The sequence below is a fragment of the Sylvia atricapilla genome, chromosome 7, assembly GCF_009819655.1.
Source record: "Sylvia atricapilla isolate bSylAtr1 chromosome 7, bSylAtr1.pri, whole genome shotgun sequence".
In the NCBI taxonomy this organism is placed as follows: Eukaryota; Metazoa; Chordata; class Aves; order Passeriformes; family Sylviidae; genus Sylvia; species Sylvia atricapilla.
The window spans coordinates 21380356-21399843 of NC_089146.1; the positions used below are offsets into that span (position 1 = coordinate 21380356).

General features: G+C 35.7%; 1 protein-coding gene across 1 annotated transcript in view; it reads left to right on the plus strand.

The window, feature by feature from the left end:
- The window catches only part of KCNH7 (potassium voltage-gated channel subfamily H member 7), a 211209-nt gene that overhangs the window by 134145 nt on the left and 57576 nt on the right, over window positions 1–19488 (plus strand). Inside the window, 3 exon segments of the mRNA XM_066322881.1 lie at window positions 5147–5575; window positions 10061–10084; window positions 13174–13388. Coding sequence (XP_066178978.1) covers window positions 5147–5575; window positions 10061–10084; window positions 13174–13388 — 668 coding nt within the window.

Consider the following 19488-nt stretch of genomic DNA (forward strand, 5'->3'; position numbering starts at 1 on the left):
CAGCTCTCAGCCTAGGAGAAGTGGTTCATCTCACCAGGAAGCAATTCTGACAGTTTCTACACCTCACTTAGACAACCTTCTGCAAACTCCTTGTGCATTTGAGCCCTTATGATTTGATTTTGGAAAGTCTAAATCTAAAGAAGGTTTAGACAAATAGATTAAAAATCTTGCCACCAGCTAGGGAGCCTGAGACCAGCTAGTATTTTTCCTTTTGCTTTCACATTTTGGGGTTTGGATAACTCTTTGCATCATCATGAAAATAACAATACTACTGGTGGTGCTACAAAAACTGGCTGAGCAATTCTTTGAAGAGCCATCACAACTTTTCAGCTGCTATCTGTTAGGATTACCCTTCTGCAGAGCTTGGGATAGGATTGCAGGAATCTCATTGACATGGGCTAAACAGACTTTGAGAGACAACACATAGCATCTACCACTACCCAGAGACCACTAAAGAAATTGTAAAGAAGGTAAAACTCTCTCAGGTGCAGGCATTTCTCTGATTTAGACACTGTATCTTGTATGTAAATATGCATTTTAATCACTAGAAATTTGGGGAATACCTTCATTGTATCAAGGCAACGTTCAGGTCAAATATGATTTCCCTTCCTTTTTATGGAATGTTTGCACAGGAAACACAAGAATCACTAGCCATGAGTGCGTATTGGGTTACAAAATAAATTCAATTCAATTGTATTTATTTACAAAATAAATACAATTCAATTTTGTATTCATTTGGCAGGAAAATTTGCAACCATGATTGTAGCTGTTGATAAGGTCTTTTGGGAACTAATTTTCCTTCTTCCTGGTTTTTTGTTTGTTTGTTTGTTTGTTTTTGGTTTGGGGTTTTTTGGGGGTTGGTTTTTTTGTTTGTTTGGTTGGTTTTTTGTTTGGTTGGTTTTTTTCTTTTTGTGGTTTTTGTTTTGTTTTGTTTTTGGGGTTTTTTGTTTTTTGGGGGAGTTTTTTTTGGGTTTTTTTTCCCCCTGAAAATTCTATATGGTTGTATTTAGTGTTTAAGAATAACAATTTTCTATTACTGTTAGCACTTCTTATTGCAATACTTACAGAAAAACAAGGATACTAATTTTTCTTATCAGGATGGGATTTTTCCCTGCATTTTTCCCCCCAAACCATTAATCAAAACATTTTCTTCCCGTGAATTCTAATTTTCTTTAATTCTTCTTCTTTGATCTCCCAAAATATGAGATAGAATTCAAAAGGTCTTCTAGAACACAAGAAAAGTCGATTTGAGTTTGAGACTTTAGAGACAATTCTAACTGGAAACAGTTTAGAAGAGTCCTGTATCATCTACAGTGATATTTTTGGACTGAGTTCTACTATTTAGAAACTTTAACAGCTGAGATGGCACAGAGAATAAGTGAGACCAACAGATTAACTCATTTGCAAATTACTTATTCAGTAAAGCAAGGTTTGAAAGGAGGAGGTGGAATGCAAGTCTGGAATTGTGACTCAGACTCAACTGCTTTCCTCAATTGCTCTTAGAAAGACACAATCATACAAATTTCTGACTCAGCATTAAGAAGAATTTGGCAATCTAGTCTTTAATAAAACATAAGGATTTTAATGTAACATTATCTCTGGATCCAGAGTAAATAGCTGGTTGCATCTGAAATTTGTTTGAGTATTTTCAGTCAAGATCCACCTGCTCTGACATCATACTTACACAAATCAGGGGTTGTCCATTACCAAACCAAAGATTTCACCCCATACGTAGGATGCCAGAAAAGCTTCCACTGGCACTTTTAGTCCATACTGGGACAGCAGGCCTGAGGCCTGAATGAATTTTGCATCATGACAAATTGTGTTATTACACTTCCTTGCTCAGCTCAGCTCAGTAAACTACACAAATTCTGAATGGGCCCCCTGATATCTTTAGCTACAGGAGAGAGATGAATGCCCAACACACCATGTAGCTCATTACTTGTTCACTGAAGAATAGCAACACTCATTCTCTTAAGAATATTCAAATTAAAAAACAGGAAATAGAGTTTGAGACTATTTATTACTGTGTGTAGAAGAAAAGCAAAAAGCTGCTCATCTAAGTTTTCTATTTCATGCCCAAAAGTCTTAGCAAGAAGCAAAATTCTCACTTAGTATTCTTTCCAGCTGAACTGCAGTTAGACAGCTAAATCAGTAATGCATTATAACGTGGTCATATTAACGTGGTGAGGCAGAAAAGCCATCTGCAGCACCATGAATACGACTAAAATAGCGTGCCAACAAAAAGCCTTTAACAGTGTCTAATGCCAGAAATCCTTATGAATGGTGTTTTTAAGAATTTCAATGTGATTGATAAAAAAGAGATTTATAGTATTAGTTTCACTTTGGATGCAGTAAGCTTTCAAAATTGATTTATAAGCTGCTTTACAGCTCAATTCTATCTGCATTTTAAAATAATAAAAATAATAATAATAATAATAATAATAATATTTTTATGTTCTTCACTAATTTCAATTGTGAGCAGTTGTAGTGTTCAAGCATATTTAGAAAGTTAGGAGAGATATACACACTCCCAAGGTGCACTCTGCTGAGTACCACTGTGTAGACTGAAAATTCACAACTTTAGCTGCTGTTTTAAAGATGCATGACTGGTTTAGAGTACCACTGTGTAGACTGAAAATTCACAACTTTAGCTGCTGTTTTAAAGATGCATGACTGGTTTATGTAACAGAGATTTCTGTCTATTTTACTCTTGTGTGAATATGCCTACAGTGATAAATTCAATGCTAAATATTTGGAATTGAACAAGCTTTTTCAAAAATTGTCAAGGACAAAAAAGTAAGATCATTACATGGATTTGTATTTTAAAATAGGGGAAAAAAGGTAGAAAAAAATCACCAGATTTCTAAACACTTGGATTTTATCAATAGTTTCACAGGTTCTTTATTTCATTATACATTTTCAATTACTTGGATAAAAAACGTGCATAAAAAGGATAAAAAGAAAGAGGCGAGAATATTCATGTATATCAAAAAATTATTCAGAGTGTTACATGAGATTCAAAGACTTATGCAAGAAAGCTGAGTGGTCAAGTCATGAAACAGCAAAAATAAACTTTTTGCAGACACAATATTAGAGACTAAATTACCTATTATCAAACAACAAAATTTCTCAGCTGCTATAAAAATATCTTAAATTAACACAGTTAGAAAAATAATTTAAAACTGCAATGAAATATTGGTAATTATAAGGAAGTGAACTAAGGTCAAAACAAAAAGCCATTATGTCACTGCGCTGATCTCTAAGTCTGGGAATAGTTCAGGCCAGTGTAAAAAAAAGGATTACATTAAAAATAAAAAGTAACTGAGAAGATTGAGAAAGATGTTCAGAGGTACACAATGTATTCTTCAGCTTGCAGAACCCATATACAAAGAGCAATGCAGCAAATGTATGAAAAACTGTATATAGCCATATACTGAGACTATACTGAGACTTTAAAAAGGGAGTAATTATTAACTATTTTTTATAGGAACTAGAACCCTCCCCAAGGCAACAAGTGTATAGCAAGCAAGGGGAAGTATTTTTCACAAATATGCTAAAATCGTGGAATTCTTTCCTATAGACTGCTTTGCAGATCAAACTACAACAGTTTTTTTAAAAAAACACTGAGACAAATTCATAGAAGAAAGGTACACCAAACATTCAGTTTATGGTTTGAAAAACAACCTCTAGCTCAGGAAGTTTCTGAAATTCAGATAGCTAGAAACTGAGTAAGTTTACGAGAGAAGTAACACAATGTACTGACTCGTAATCTCCTTCTTCACATATCCACCAATGGAAAGTATCAAGGTCCAACAGTGTGTGCGAGACGGACATTTGGTGTCATCTAGTACCGCGGTTTTAGCTCTTAGGCTTTCCTGAGCAGGGTACTCTCACCTTCACTCATTTAAAATTCAAAGTAGAACTCCACATTCAACACTAAAGATATAGGACATCCATTTTTAAAACATTAAATGATTAAGCTGGGTCATCTGTTGTTCTCCCATTACTGTCAGCCATAGGCATAAAAAAAGACTGTTTCAAAATATGTCAGTATGGAACAATAGATTTCAGTGGTAAATATTAATAAATGTTAGATAGCTACAAATGCTGGCAATTTGAACTGACTGAAAAAAAATCTTATCCCAAACAGAACTTCTTGTCACAGCAAGAGAGAATAAGAATTTACTTTGAAATATTCTCCAAGAAACCATTTCACTATTGATTCACTGTTGAAAACACTTACGTAGTGAAGCAATGAGATACAAGAAGTTATTAAACAAGTCCAACTGTTTATACAATGGCAACTGATAATTTCAATTATTTCAATTATTTAATTTTGTTAAACTTTCTTTAGCATTGCTTTTTCTAAACTGTTTAATATGTTTTCTTTACATCTGAACTGCCCATGCCTTTATCTGAGAGTTATATTACACAAAACCTTACAATATTTATTATTTAGGTTCAGTTTTTTAAAAGAGCATTCTGTACATTTTGCAATTCTTCCTCTGTAGTTCCTTTCTATGCGTCATGTTATACTCTTTGTATCAGCTACCAATATTTCTTACCTTTACACAAAGTGTTAGTTTTCCACACACTCAGGTTAGTCTCCCCTGCCATTCAACATGCCAAGCCCAACTCAGCCCATCCCATGCAAATGTAAATAATAATTGCATGTTATAGGTGCAGCTGAGCCTTGAGGGCTGTGTCACTCTTTTTTCTTCACTTTGCTCCTTTACTTTTTGTCTTAAACTCGTTAAAATAGTTTCATCTAATCATCAGATGTAAGCATTGGAGAGGATTGTAGTGAAACTGATCTACAGCTTATTTCTCTATCCCAAGAAATTAGCACTGGTATCTTCCTGTTTAATCTGTAGTCAATAAATGCATATATCAACAGTATTTTCATAAGCACATGGAGTTCCACTAATAATAGAATCCACTAATATCTATTTCAGAATAAAAACTACCAAGCAAAGTTATACATATTCTGGCAGTCTTTTATAGATTTTTAATTTAGAAAGGACCATCTGAACCTAACAGCTTATAAAATAGGCTGTAGAATTAATGCTGCTGTTCTCATTGTAAGTGCAAAAAGCTGATTTTAATGACCAGACACTAATGTGTAATATTTTCTTTTGTGTAGGCAGACTTTTTGGGTTCCGGCTACCTGGACTGAGACTTCTAACATACAGAAAGCAGTCCTTACCCCAGGAAGACCCCGATGCAGTCATAATCGATTCATCTAAGCACAGCGATGACTCAGTGGCAATGAAGCACTTTAAATCACCTACAAAAGAAAGCTGTAGTCCTTCAGAAGTGGATGATACAAAAGCACTGATTCAACACAGTAAATGTTCACCTTTGGTTAATATATCTGGACCTCTTGACCACTCATCACCTAAGCAGCAGTGGGACAGACTTTACCCGGACATGATACAGACAAGCAATCCACTAACCCATTCCAGATCAAAGGAAAGTATTTGCAGTATACGGAGAGCCTCTTCAGTACATGACATAGAAGGCTTCAATGTCCATCCCAAGAACATTTTTAGGGACCGTCATGCAAGTGAAGGTATGGTAGAAAGTCAATCACTGTTCTTTGATGTACTAAAAAAGGTATTTTTTCAATATTTCATAGTAATAATCATTACTTTTTAAACAAATCTAAATATAGTCGGCTTAATATAATTACTCAAAGTGCATTGAAAATATTAATTTTCAATTATGCCATATATGCTAAGTTTATGTATACTAAATATTGTTTTTAATTTCCAAGGAGAAAAATTATGTTGATCTTCTCTATAGGGATATAACAAATATTGGGGCCAGCATACCCAGAGATAATATTGGTGTTTGGGGGGGAAAAATCAGGTGATGAAATTATAATTGCATGTACTGTTCTCTCCTATACTTACATATATTAGATTGTCTTTGACTGTATGAAATCCTACTTCAGAGGATAAATAAGGAGAAATAAGTTTATTTCTCTTAAATCTGTAATGTCCAGATTGTATGTTCCAACAGTAATCCAACACTGAGACATGCTTTTTCTCTCATGCTGAAGAAAATATCCTCAGCAGCTCCACTGACATGCTTTGTGTAATGAGTAGTGAAATGCTTAGTGAGATGATGAAATGCTTAGTGTAAACTTCATATAAGTGTGATTTTCTCTTTGTGCTAGTATATTCATGCAACCAGCAACTTACAAAGATGTTTCCTCTCTCATTTTCATTGTCTCTCCTAAATCCATGGAGCGTAGTCCATGATTTCTGCTTGAAGACAGGGAGTTTAAGAAACCTGGGAAACAGCTTAGCAAACAGAGGTTTGAAAGCTCTGTGTATTGAGAGGTCCCTGTGAAAGTGGCTTTCAAAGAAAAATGCCACAAATACAATGCTACTGATGGTCTAATGACTTGTATTACACATCTTTATATGTAGGCCAGATGACAAGGAGTGTATGGTAATACTTTAACATTAAAAAAAAAAAGAAAAAAAAAGGCATGGAAGAATGTGTTTAGATTCTTAAATCAGCAGGAAACATATTTTTCATTTTCAGTGATGGCTTGTTTATCTCTCATTCACTGACCACAAGTGTAAAATCCCATTAAGTTCTTCTGCTTTTTGGAAGGTTCACCTCAAGACCCTTTGCTTCTACACATTTCCTAAACTATACATCTGAATGTTCCTCTGACACCCAGTTTTACTTGTAGAATAGCAAAACTGATCATTCCTTCCAGTCACTTTTCCTGTGTCAAATACAATACATAAGTTCTTCCTTTTTTATTTCTGTTTCTTTTGGACCATGAGGAGTTTTTTCAGTTCAAATTAATCTGAAAATTCATTTTTTTTTTAATATGGTTCATCCTAAACCATACCATTTTGTATAGTTCATGGTCACATTGAGCCAAGATTACAAAATCAGGAGGCAAAAATCTCCAAGACTGAATTTTGGCATGTTCTTTGGACCTGTTGCATAAGCTTTACTTTGGTTTAAACTTCCCCCTGTATTTAAACTTATTTTTCAAGCAAAACACATTTTAAAATAGCTGGTTTTCAATTTCTGTTTTCAGAACATTTTTCATTATACTACTTCCCATTCTTCATCCAGTTATATATCTATGAAAATGTGTAAAAATCAGTTTGAATATTAATTGTGCTTGATTACAGTGGTAGAAAGCGGATGCATAAATCACCACATAATTTATTGCTTGCTGAATGGAGGAGCAAAAATTTCTATCTCCATTTTATGGAAAAACCTTTTTTCCAGTGTTAAGTACTGAGAATAAATTTTACTATGAGGAGTCAATAATCCAGTTGAATTCCTAAGGCCTCTCACGCAATATGGTCATTTACAGTGTAAATAGACAAAATACTCACTCTGTTTTCACTCTGCAAAAACAGTAGAGAACCAGGCCCTAAGTTTATGTCATATGTAGTCCTCTTAGAAAAACTCAGCAAAAGAGAGGACTACTCTCAGAAAGGCATTAGAATTAGTAACCATCATTGATGCCATCTGCTTACAATCATGTTAGAACTGGGCACCTTATGCTGAAAAGATTTTTAAATTCATCGAGCAAGTCCTAATTGCTTAATTCAACAGTGAGCCATAAAGTCCTATTGTTTATATAAAATTATCCATGCAAGTTAGACAACCAAAATGCAGCTGAAATCATCTTCTCTGGGCTTGCAGATTCTAAACAGGGAGAATGCAAAATCCTAAGTATGACAAGTAAAAGTAAACTACAGTCCCAAAGGGCTAAACTCTTTCCAGAGGAAACATATGGTTTAATATCTTTTGCCATTCTGTTTTTGTTTTGAGCTTTCCCAAATCATTGAAAAACTACTACTCTCTCTGACAATGCAGGTCAGGATTCAATTTTTCCTACCCTTGCCCGTTCAAATAATATTAATTGAATCAGTAAAGCAGAATTCTGAAAGAAGAGAATAATATTACTTAGCTTAATATTAACTACAGTAATTTACCTGCAGTCAAATTTTAATGTAATGCAATTGAGAATAGAAATTATTTCATGTGTTAAATTAATTTATGTAGCCTTGTTGCCCATCACTTTAAAATTATCTTCACTGTGCCCATTATATGCCAAAAGATATTACAGTAAAATGACAGCTTAGGATTTTAAATTCATTTGAGTGTACTGGATCAAATTCCATTCTAAGTTTGCCTATATGACAGCAAAAGCTACAGCACAGGAACTGTGCCTTACACTCACCACCCAAAATGCAGCCAAGCAAGCCTCATCTGAAACAGCAGCAATCCAGATTTTGCAGGCAGGTACAAATTCACAGGGATTATTCAGACATGTTATTGTCTTCAGAAGGAGGACTTAGCAAGATCACTTCAGCCTTCTAAAACAGCAGCAGGCTTTTGAGCCCAACTCAGCCTCATCTTCTGTACTGCTACAGATGCCTGGCACAGGAAGGCATTGGGCTGGGAGGGATAAAAAGCCTTCCAGAGCCCAGGCCCAGGAGGATGTGCCGTGCTCGCCGTGCTCAGCAGGCCGAGGAGAAGCCGGCGAGGTGTGACCAGGGCCCCGGCAGGCCATGGCCTCTGTCCACAGAGGGATGACCACTCTCCACAGGCACAGGGCTGCTGTGGGACAGCCAGAGCACAAACGCCTCAGCCTCACAGGTGGCCTGTCAGCCCAGCAAAACAAGACGAACGTCTGTATGAGCATGAAGCACATTTGGGAGCTGCTGACCTGGTCACAGCAGGTATTCACACCAGGTGGAAGGCCCCATTCCCTGCCGGGCCCACCTCACGCCCATCAGAGCCGCCGCCAGGTGGGGCACAGCACAAGGGGACTGAGGCTTGTGGATCACATTATCACATATACCAGTGTGGCATCTACCTCTGCACCCGCGTGGCTTCTTTAAAATACTGGTAACAACAGCAATAATAATATTCCCCTTGAAAAGGTTTGATCTTGCAAGAAGATTCGGGGCCAGGGCGTGCCTATGAGGACAAAAAGCTTTGCTGCTGTTTTCTTGTGGAAAGGCCCCTAAGAGCTAAAGAGGTTTTAAGATGTGTCTTTCTCCAGCACTTGGAAGGGCATTACTTAGGTTGCTGCGACGTTTAAAGTATTTCCTCATGTGAGTCAAGGCAGGTGTGGGGGGTTTGTGCTGGGCCTCCTGTGCAGCCCCACGTGCCATGCAGACACCCTTTTGCCTCAGCTTGTCTTAATTATGTGGGACTAATTAGTTCTTCTTGGCACTTTTCTCCTCCAACCAACTGCCACAATCATGCAGAAAGAATTTTATCATGTTTCTGTTAAAGCCAGTCCTACAGCCTGATGATCTACTCCAAACACTTTTACACATGACCTCAATTTGTCAGAGTGACTTCACCTTCACCTAAAGTCTTCATAATACAGTCAGGGAGGTGCAACAATATTTCAATTCAAACCATGCACACTTTGAAGACATATTTTCTAATTTTTCTGATGTAGATTTTAGTTGTCTTTTTTTCTCTTTTTCTTCACTTTTATTATGCTGAAAACCAGACAATGGTCGCAATGTCAAAGGTAAAGTATATATCTAGACTGTACTTTCCAGTGTTTCAATCAGCCACACTTTTTGGCATGTTACTTTGCCTGCTGTATGAAATGTTCAAATGCAACATTCTCATGTTGACCTCTCTAGGGCTAGATGTATTACATAAATTATATTTGTTAAACATGTAGTTATTCCTCTAACTCTTGTCTCAAAGCACTAACTATGAATCACTGGAAAAAGTGAAGGCATAGTTAAACAGCCTTTTGACTTAATTATCTGTTAATTCAAAAAAAGAAAGGGAAGGAGGTAGAACATATCATAGCTACTTAACTCGGAGATGTTGTCCTTAAGCAGTCAAACTTCTGTTGAAGCTACCAGGAGTTTTACCTGTAAAAGGATGTGTGATTGAATGAGCATATTAGCAAATGATCCGTTGTTACAAGGTGCTTAGTTTTCAGTTAACTCTCTCAAATATTAAATAACTTATAATCAGGACCCTTGTGGAAGTATCTTCACTTATTCCTCTTTTGTCTCTTTAAAACTAGTTTCACGTTCCTGGATGGCAGGGGGTATGGTTTCAACCTTCCTGTAGCATCAAAATATGCATGCATGAACTTCATTGCCAATTTCATGTTTAAATAATTTTAGTGCAATTACAAGACTGTTTCTTTTCACCAGCATTGAGCTACATGTTTTAGGAGCAATTTGAACATAATCCATAAATTACTTCCTCCACTTCTGAAAGTTACTTACTAAAGTGTTCAGTTTAATCGCCATATTTGTATCTGTGGGAAAACTGGTTTGTGACTTCATGCATGATGCAAAAAGTGTGTGTACCTGGTATAATCTCTCTAAACTGCATGCAGTGCATGACCTCGATTCTGTAAAACAATTTGTGGACTACAAAATCATTGCATTTGCTTGATGTGTATGTTGGCAAAATCTTGGGGGAAAAACATGCAGTTTATTTGCTCTACACAAATTTTTATAAATGTATTTACTGCTGGTGAAAGATGATGAATTGGCAGCTCAGGAGAGTGAAATCATTTCTCAAAGCATTGTGTAAGCAAGAGCAATGAAATCCTACCATAAAAATGGCGAGCTCAAACTTAATCTGAAAGATTCTACTTTTTAGGCTAGGCAGAAAGAAGTCATTCTCCCTGCTTATTCAGTTCTCTGCCTCTCTGTTCAAACTGTCAGTCAGGGTGCCAATTAGTATCAATTTTGATTGTGATTTGTCATGGCCCTCTTTTTCTGCTTCCTGCTATGACAGTATAGCAATGGTCAGTATAGCTGTCAGGTATCAGCTCAATTTCTGTCAGCCTGGGCTATACTTCAGCTAATACTGTCTTTCAATCAATTACCATTGTCAATGAGGTGCATTATACCTTTCACCATTTTCTAAAGCAAAAGAAGGTGGGGGGAAAAGAAGCAAGGTTTTATTCTCATGCACAATGAACTTAAGCCTAGTATCATGCTCTAGGGCATGAGTATTAGGTAGTGAAAGAGAGAGTAATCCCCTTTGGAATGGAAGCGATAAAAGATGTAAATCCCAGAAACTAAAAGTTCAATGCAATTTAAGCATCTATAAAGTTACTAATAAAAAAATCTTGCCTGCCATCTAATCACAGATTTGCCTAAGCTATCTTAGTTTCCTCTTGCCTTTGAATTCCTAAGGTATCAAGAATCTTGTTAATCTGACAAATGGTTTCAACTTGATATCCTGCTTACGTCTAAACTGATTCAATACTCAGAAACTATTGCTAAAACAAACAGGGAAGCAGGGCTGAAATACTGCAGTCTGACCACATGTACAATAGCACAGATTAGTCACTTCACTGATTTGTGAGGAGATTATGAGTCCTAATATATTTTGAAGACTAATATAGACTCAAATAGATGATGTGAGACATAGATTCAGGTCCTACCTGGGGCAAAAGGCATTTAAGTATAGTATCACAATCCCTTGGTGGTATCTTCAGTACTAGGCTTTTTTCACCATTCCTTGCAGGTGAAAGGTAATGCTTTCTTTCCTTTTCCTATGAAGCTGTTAAAAAAAAAAAAAAAAAAAAAAAAAAAAAAAAAAAAAAAAAAAAAAAAAAAAACCACCACCTAGGAGAAAAATAAGGACTTTTTTGCCATTTAATTGTTACAGAAATCAGGCACAAATTCTTTCTTTGCACCCAGACTTTTAGTCTAGAGCATCATGCCCTTCCTTGTCATCTTAAATTCCTTTCTATGCAGTAGCAAAATTTGAAATGGAATAATAGAGATTTTCTATGTGTGGCCTAAATTAACATACAATTATCATGAGTTTAGGAGATAAATAACATGTATAAATCCTTATAAGCTTCAAAAGAAAATTAAATATGTGCTTCTTCAGCAAGCATTTGAAGCCAGGTGTGATGGAAAATCAGCCCTCACCTAAAGAATTTTGCCAAAAAAAGAAAGAAGTCAGCACAGCATAAAGCATTTACCCACAGCCATCCCCAGGCAGCTGGTTGCTTTGAATTTCATTCATTCTCACATTGCAAATAAAATCAGCTGTTCCACTGTTGACTTTGCAATTTAACCCATAGGCCTAATCCTATCCCATCAGCTGTTCCTGATTTAACATACACATTCTTGTTTCCCTCTCAGGAAGACAAAAGAAAACCTCAAAAAGAAAAAAAAGAGAAAATCATCATATTGTTGCCCTTAATAGAATTAAGGCAACCTTAAATAAGTTTCTCATGTGGATCTAAGAAATACCCTTCAATCCCACACTTTATGTACATTATTACTGACCGTAAGACCTGGATTTTTTCTTAAATCCCTAAGTGGATTTAGGTCTCACTGTCTACACATCTTTAGAGTTGTTTCTTCCAGTATTGTTCTCAAAAGCAACTTTTCCTTGCAATGAATACTTTTGGCTTCCCAATGAACATTTTGATGACAGTACAAAACAAGTATTCTGATCATTTGTATTGCTTTCTTGTTCAAACAACTCCGTCCAATAATGCAAAGAATAATTATAAAGGGTATGTACCTCTTGAAGTCTGGAAATTCTGTATCATGATGAAATAAAATAGTTTAGGAAGGTTATGTATATTCTGTTAATATTCTCCCTATGAGTAGTCTCCAATATTTTGTTAGCAACAACAGTTAAAGAAATATATTTTGAGAGTCTACTCAGTTTTTCAGTCTCTCTGAAGATCTTTTTCAGTCTCTATTATATGAGCATGAGCAAAGTAGGGATGTGATAATAGAGCCTTTGCTTCCAGGCACTCAGATAATCATGTGTCTGATTTCAACTCTCCACTCTTATAAACAAATGAGCATATAGTCTTTATATTCAGCTAGAGCTATAAGAGCACATCAGCATTCCCAGTAACATGAAAACAAGTAAGGATAGATGCATTATGCAATTTGGAATCCATTGACTATATAAAAAATATTGAGGGTTATATGTAAAGGAAATGTCATATTTATAGCCAATATTAGATTTAAATCTTATATAGCAATAGAGTTAATTTTAAAATGTGGCTAGTTTTATTATTAACAAGTAGTATACAGAAAAATAGTTTTTATCACCCTTTTAATGTATCCCATCTAAACATTAATGACAATTTATTTCTCTTCTTTTCCCAGATACTAAATGTATGTTCTGATTTTTCAGGGCCTTTTAATCATATCAAGTCAAGTCTGTTGGGATCCACATCGGATTCGAATCTCAACAAATACAGTACAATCAACAAAATTCCTCAGCTCACACTGAACTTTTCAGATATCAAAAGTGAAAAAAAATCTTCATCTCCTCCTTCTTCAGAGAAAGCAATTATTGCACCTAAGGTGAAAGACCGAACGCACAATGTAACAGAGAAAGTTACACAGGTAAGGTAATACACATTATTTTAGTTCTTTTTCAGTTTTTTTAGTGTATTCAATAGATTCTTTCTCTTTTAATGAGTGGTTTGGCTATCTCCAAGATAATCTGAAGTCTTTAAAACATTACGTAAAGTTACCTTCAATGCAGGTGCTTAAGAGGTAGTCTAAAACATTAGATGATACTGCTAACAAACAAAACTTTTCAGTTCTCAATTTTTTAGTGAGAAAAGAAATGAAGTATGCACCACGTGTCCCAAATAAGACCATTAATTTCAGTGATTCCTGTAATTTATAAATGTTAGTTTCATTCTTTATTTGTTCTCAGCATTATGAATTGCTGATAACAAATGGTAGGTGATTGTGCCACTGTATCACAATTATATCTCATAATTTCTGTTCAAGTTCTTTGGCTTTTCATAATGTTTCTCCTTGTGGGTATCTTTTCCACATCTGTGTATCCATAAGGCTTTGGACTGTATGTATGATATATATCATGAACAAAGCATACCACTGAAACGAAATTGAAAATAATTTAACATAATATGTTTCTTCACTTTAAGACAGATGAAGTGCCCTCTGAAGTCAACAGAACTTTTCAGCTTATTTCAATATTATTACATTTGTGTTGCAGTCTTATATGGAGAGTGACTGGGAGAGGCTAGCAATGTGGAACATACTGAAAACAAACACCAAGAGACGACAGTATCCCAAATAACTTTTGTTAGAGTAGTAAGCAGAGGGCTGGGCCTTAAATGCCCAGACAGACTGAAAGAGGTAAGAAGTGCTTTGCCGTAGGATGCAGATAGATATTCCATAAGGAAGATCTTGCCAAGAGTAGCATTTGACTTAGAATCATAGAATAGAATAGATAGAATCATAGATAGAATTTAAAACTGTCAAGTCCAACCATTAACCCAGCACTGACAAGTCCACCACTAAATCATGTCCCCAAGTGCTGACCAGACTGCAGCTTCTCTACATTGGTGCTCTGCCAGACAGTGTCCATGCTCCTATTCCCTTCGACAGTTATAAAAAGAAATGTATTGTACACCCTCCTAGAGAAATAGAGATAAAAGTTCTATCATTTCTATTTTGAGATCAGTTAGTGCCTAACAAGTAATTGGATTTTTATCTTTCATATATTTTGTCTTTAATAGCTAACTTGAATCTACAACTATTGTCCTTTCTTCTGTGGTCAGTTTTGAAAGATATAATCTCTTCTGGATCCATTTTGATATGTTTTAAATTATTCATAGTAGTTATATATAGAAATCTTTTCATAGATAATATGGCAGAAAGTCAAGTTACATAAAAAAGACTAATTCTTATAAGTTATATAAGCATGAGGCAAGGTAGGTTTTTTGGGCTTTTTTTTCCCCATTGTTTTTGTGGGTTCTTTTTAGTTCTGACTGTCTAATTAGTGCCAGAGTGCTGAGTTTTGATGTACTGATGATGCTGTTGGGATCAGAAGCTGGGGCGGGGGGGCAGAATTTTTTTAAAAAAATTATGTTTATCGGCCAAATAATTTAGATTTTATGAGAAGTCCAATGGAAATTCCATGGATTAGCTAATCTTTCCATGAAAATGGGTACCTCTTGAATTCAAAATTAAATTTGAAATGCTCTATAAAATCTTTACACTTCACAAAAGCCTTACAGTTTAATTTGACATTGGTTTATGTCCTTTTCTAGAACAGTCTCAACCACTGTGCAGAGCACAATTTGCATAGCAAACTTTGATGCCATATTATTCATTAGAATTGGAAATAGTTCCATGCAGCTGCTGCTTTTTCTGTAATTGCATTCACTTATCAATGTTTTTAGTTGCTGCTGCGTCCTAAATGCTAGAATTAGCTACAGGTAGAACCTCCTAGGAGATATAAATATATGTAGATCTATACTATTACAATGGTCATTGATATAGTTGTCTAGAGATTCATGAGTTAGATTAGAAATAGATATTGAGAAGATTAAAGTGGCTAGTTTTAGTCTTGTTTATGCTTCTATTTCCAGCGATTTCAATATATTTTGTAAGACTCAGCTCTTAGAAGCTTCTGCTTCGTGTCTGACTGTAAATTCCTTTGTAAATCTTTTCCGAGGCCATAGATCCATTATGTATCTCCATACAGAACAGTGCAAAAGTGAACTTGGAAGATTTGAGCACAGTGTTGAGAATAGAATATGGTGGAAATCTTAGATGAGGTAGTTAAAATATGCTCCAGTTGGAACAGTCTCTGATAGGGAAATCTGTCAAACAGCATCAAAAGTAGAGGGCAATATGACCTATTTATTCTATGGGGCAATGTCAGTAAAAGAGCAAATGAGTACGAAACAGCCATGGTAAGTGTAAAGGTCACCCTTAATCAGAGTTGTGACATTCTGAAACAGTCTTCTACTAAGAGATGTCAGGGCAGGAATTCTAAGGGTTGCTAGAAAGAGCCTGTAAAATGTAGTGAAAGGATATATAATATGCTGTTTTTCCAGGATTGCAGGACTTGATGACATGAAAGGCTTCTATCAGCCACATATTGTACCATTCAAACATATATCCATCCATCTCTCCCTTTGTAGTCCTTTTTTCTTTCTCCCTTTCCTCAGTTCTGCTGAGAAATTTGATCCTGCTGTTATAATCTGAAAATTCCACTACTGTGGCTCCTCATTGTGCAACTCAAAATGCAGAGACGTGGACTCTGGTGTGCACCACACAAAAATATCAGTGAGCTTCCCTGTTGGATCATGCAGCCTGGATTCTCTCTCATGTATCAGTAATATCAAATCAAGTATCAGCATCACAGGACACAACAAGTTCTTTCTAAAGACAGCAGCTGTATAACTTCTTTAATGTCCACAAGCTGGAGATGTAATTCAATTCTTGAAGAGAATGAAAAGGAAAGGATGGCACATAGCCACCTTCGAAGAGGAGAGGAAGAATAATGAATAAACTAAATAAAAGAGTTGTTGGCCACTGTGTTTAGAGGAAGTGATCCATATTGAGAAAATATTTTAAGATGAGTAAGATACTTTATTAAAAAGATTTTAGTGGAATAAATTAGAAATAGAAAGTAGAATAAAGTTTAGGAAATCATTTTAGAAGAAAGAGGAGACGCTATGGGACAGTGGTTTATGCTTTGAGAGAAAAATCTAGGTTATGTATTCTACTGCAAGAAACCTTCCAATACATTTTTTCTACTTAACAGAAGGGTTCAGGACATTATGTAGAGATGAAAATTGCCTTAAGATATAGCTTGCAGCGAAGTGCTGCACATGTGATGGTCCTGAATAAATAGATTCCCTGATTACTTTGCCTGGATTTTCACCTGGGGCTTCACTGATCATAACTCCTTGTGAAATGCCAAGAAGCATAACATCTTCTGGACGTTTGTTTCTGCATAACATTGACTTTTACTCAGAGAATTATTCCAGGTGTAGCTGACAGATAGCCCTGATTGATAAATTGGCATTTTTATATTCCAGTGCAGATATTTGTGACATTTCCATTCCACTTTGGAAAAAAAAAATACATGTTTTTCATTAAAATTTTCAGAAGTGTTAATGTCACTCTCCTCTAGAAGAATCTCAACTTACTTTTTTTTTTTTTCCCATTAGTTCTTTCTTTACACTTTGTTCAGTGCAATTTCTGCACGTTTTTGTACTGACAGGTTCAGTTGGGGTCCTGACACTGATGGTTAGAAAGAGACAAGTCTTCCTAGAGGCACAAAAAGTAGACTTATTAAAGAAAGCAGTAGGGCAAAAGTCTGACATCTGTCCCTTAACATTTTTTAGAAATTCATAAAGGAGATTTCTGGTCTTAAAATTGCAATGTGCAAAGACACAACAGGAATTGATTTTATCTTTTGTTTCAATACTGATTTATTGTAAAGCTTCTTAGACATCCGGTTTCCACTGATGCACAGCTGCAAAGTTGTGAACTCTGCTGTAAGCAGACTCATGAAGACTAGAATAGTCAGTATCTTTATTTTTATGGAAAAGAGAGAATTCCTGAATGCCCATAACTTAATACTGTCAACAAATAACTGTCCCAGTTAATAAAAGTGTAAATTAATGCTCTCTTTATAGTGTTGTTTAAGAAAATCTGTTTTGTTGCTTTTGATCACAATTGTTCAGAGGCCATTTATCTTCTGAAATTCATCAGTCCAAAGGAATACAGAATGTGATTGAAAGGCCCAATATCTATCTGTTGTTCATGATTTGTCTCAATTAATGACTTACAGGCAGGTAAAATTCTGCAATCTTTTAACTTCTTGTAATAATAGTTTTCAAAACAATTTCATTATCCACCCACCTCTAGGAAACATATATATACCCAAACTGGTCATATGACTGATGAAGTGATAAATATATACCTTGACAGGCTACACAGAATATTGTGATCTGATTTGCAGACATGCTGAACACCCACAAATCTTCTGAAAATAGAGCTGCCAGTGAAGGGGGGCGGGGGGGACAATATATGAAGTGATAGACCTTGTAGTTTCACTGCATGTTTTTGTAATCTGGCCAGACTCTATTTAGTTCCCCAAAAGATTAAGAAATAAGTAACAATATCCTCCCAAGGCCAATAAAGCTGTTGATATAAAAAGAGCTCTTATATGATCATGACTTCAAACTGACCTTCAGGTTTTCAGGCTAAAAGAAGACTACCAGCATCTAGGACAGAGAGGGGTAATATTAGACCTAAAAATAAACCAAATTATTGATCTATATGTTTTCAGCAGTCTGATTCAGCTGACACACGGTGCTGTTTACATCCTGCAATAACTCACACACAACATTTCAAGGCTGTTCATTTTGCATTCTGCATAATGTAGAAAATTCTGAATAATGAGGAAGCAATTTTGATGCCCTCCAATTACACAGCAAGATATACATACAATAGTGAAATCAGGGGGTTAGCAGGGCAAACAGATCCTAGTTAATGTATGGAAAGTTTAAATTTACCCTGAAGTGAGAATCTGCTTTTTCCTGTTATTTGTGAATTGACACAGTTTATACAGGGATCATTCTCTTTCTTTACAATAATACTTAGCACCCTCATGCAATAAAATTTCATCTTTTATTGTCATTACGTAATTAGGCTTTGTAATTACTATACATGTAATTATAGAAATAGTATAAATGTGTGTAATTTCATTGTAATTTAGAAGGTGTGTCACACTATTAAACAAAGAAAAGCAAAGGAGCCATGGTGAAAACTAGTAAAAATACCTCAGTCGCAGTGTGGCCATTAAAACCTCTGCCAAGGTGTCACCAGAACTGGAAAGTAGTATCATTTGCACCAGAGAAAATAGCTATTCCAAGTGCATGGAAGCAGAAAATAAAACCCACTGTTTTGATCAGTTTCAGAAGAAATCATACTATTTTCGTTATAATAATTTGCTGTTGCACCAAGTTATAAAAATAAGATTCACAACAATTGTGAAAGAAAATATTCCTTCCTTACAGTAGAACAACTTCTTTTTGTGACAGCTGAATAGGTTCAGGCATCTGAACTGCTGCAGTGTTTTGAGAAGATTTCACAACATATGGTAGAAATGGAGCAGTCGGAAAGCCCAGCTGCTTTGCAGCATGTAACCTGGATGCATCCTTAATTAGTCCATGTCCTTCCCCCAAGATCTACTCTTCTGAAAAGGGGATTACCTGATTTTGCTGAGTTGGGAAAAAGTATCCACTATCTTCTATGCTTTACAGTTTTGAGTAATCAATGTTTTGTGTGATGTCTTTGTTTTTACTGTCTTGATGCTAACATGGAATTAAGCATATGACCTTTGTTAATATTAGATCATTTGCCAAAGCAACATTCCTCTTCTGATGCTGTGCAGCAGGAGAAAATAGACTTTAAGACTGAATTGTAATTTGTTCTGATAATAAGGAGTTGGATGTAAGAACTAATACTCCACAAAACAAGCAAATCTCATTGAAACCAAGGTGCTGGCAGCATTTAGGCAAGCCTCATTTCTCTGGTCTAGAGCTATAAACACCCAAACTCCCACTTCATGGTGAATTGACCTTGGCAGTTTCTAAACTTGGTAGGTTACTCTGCTGAAACCAACAGTTTTGACACCCACCAGAATAGCCTCACCATGAAC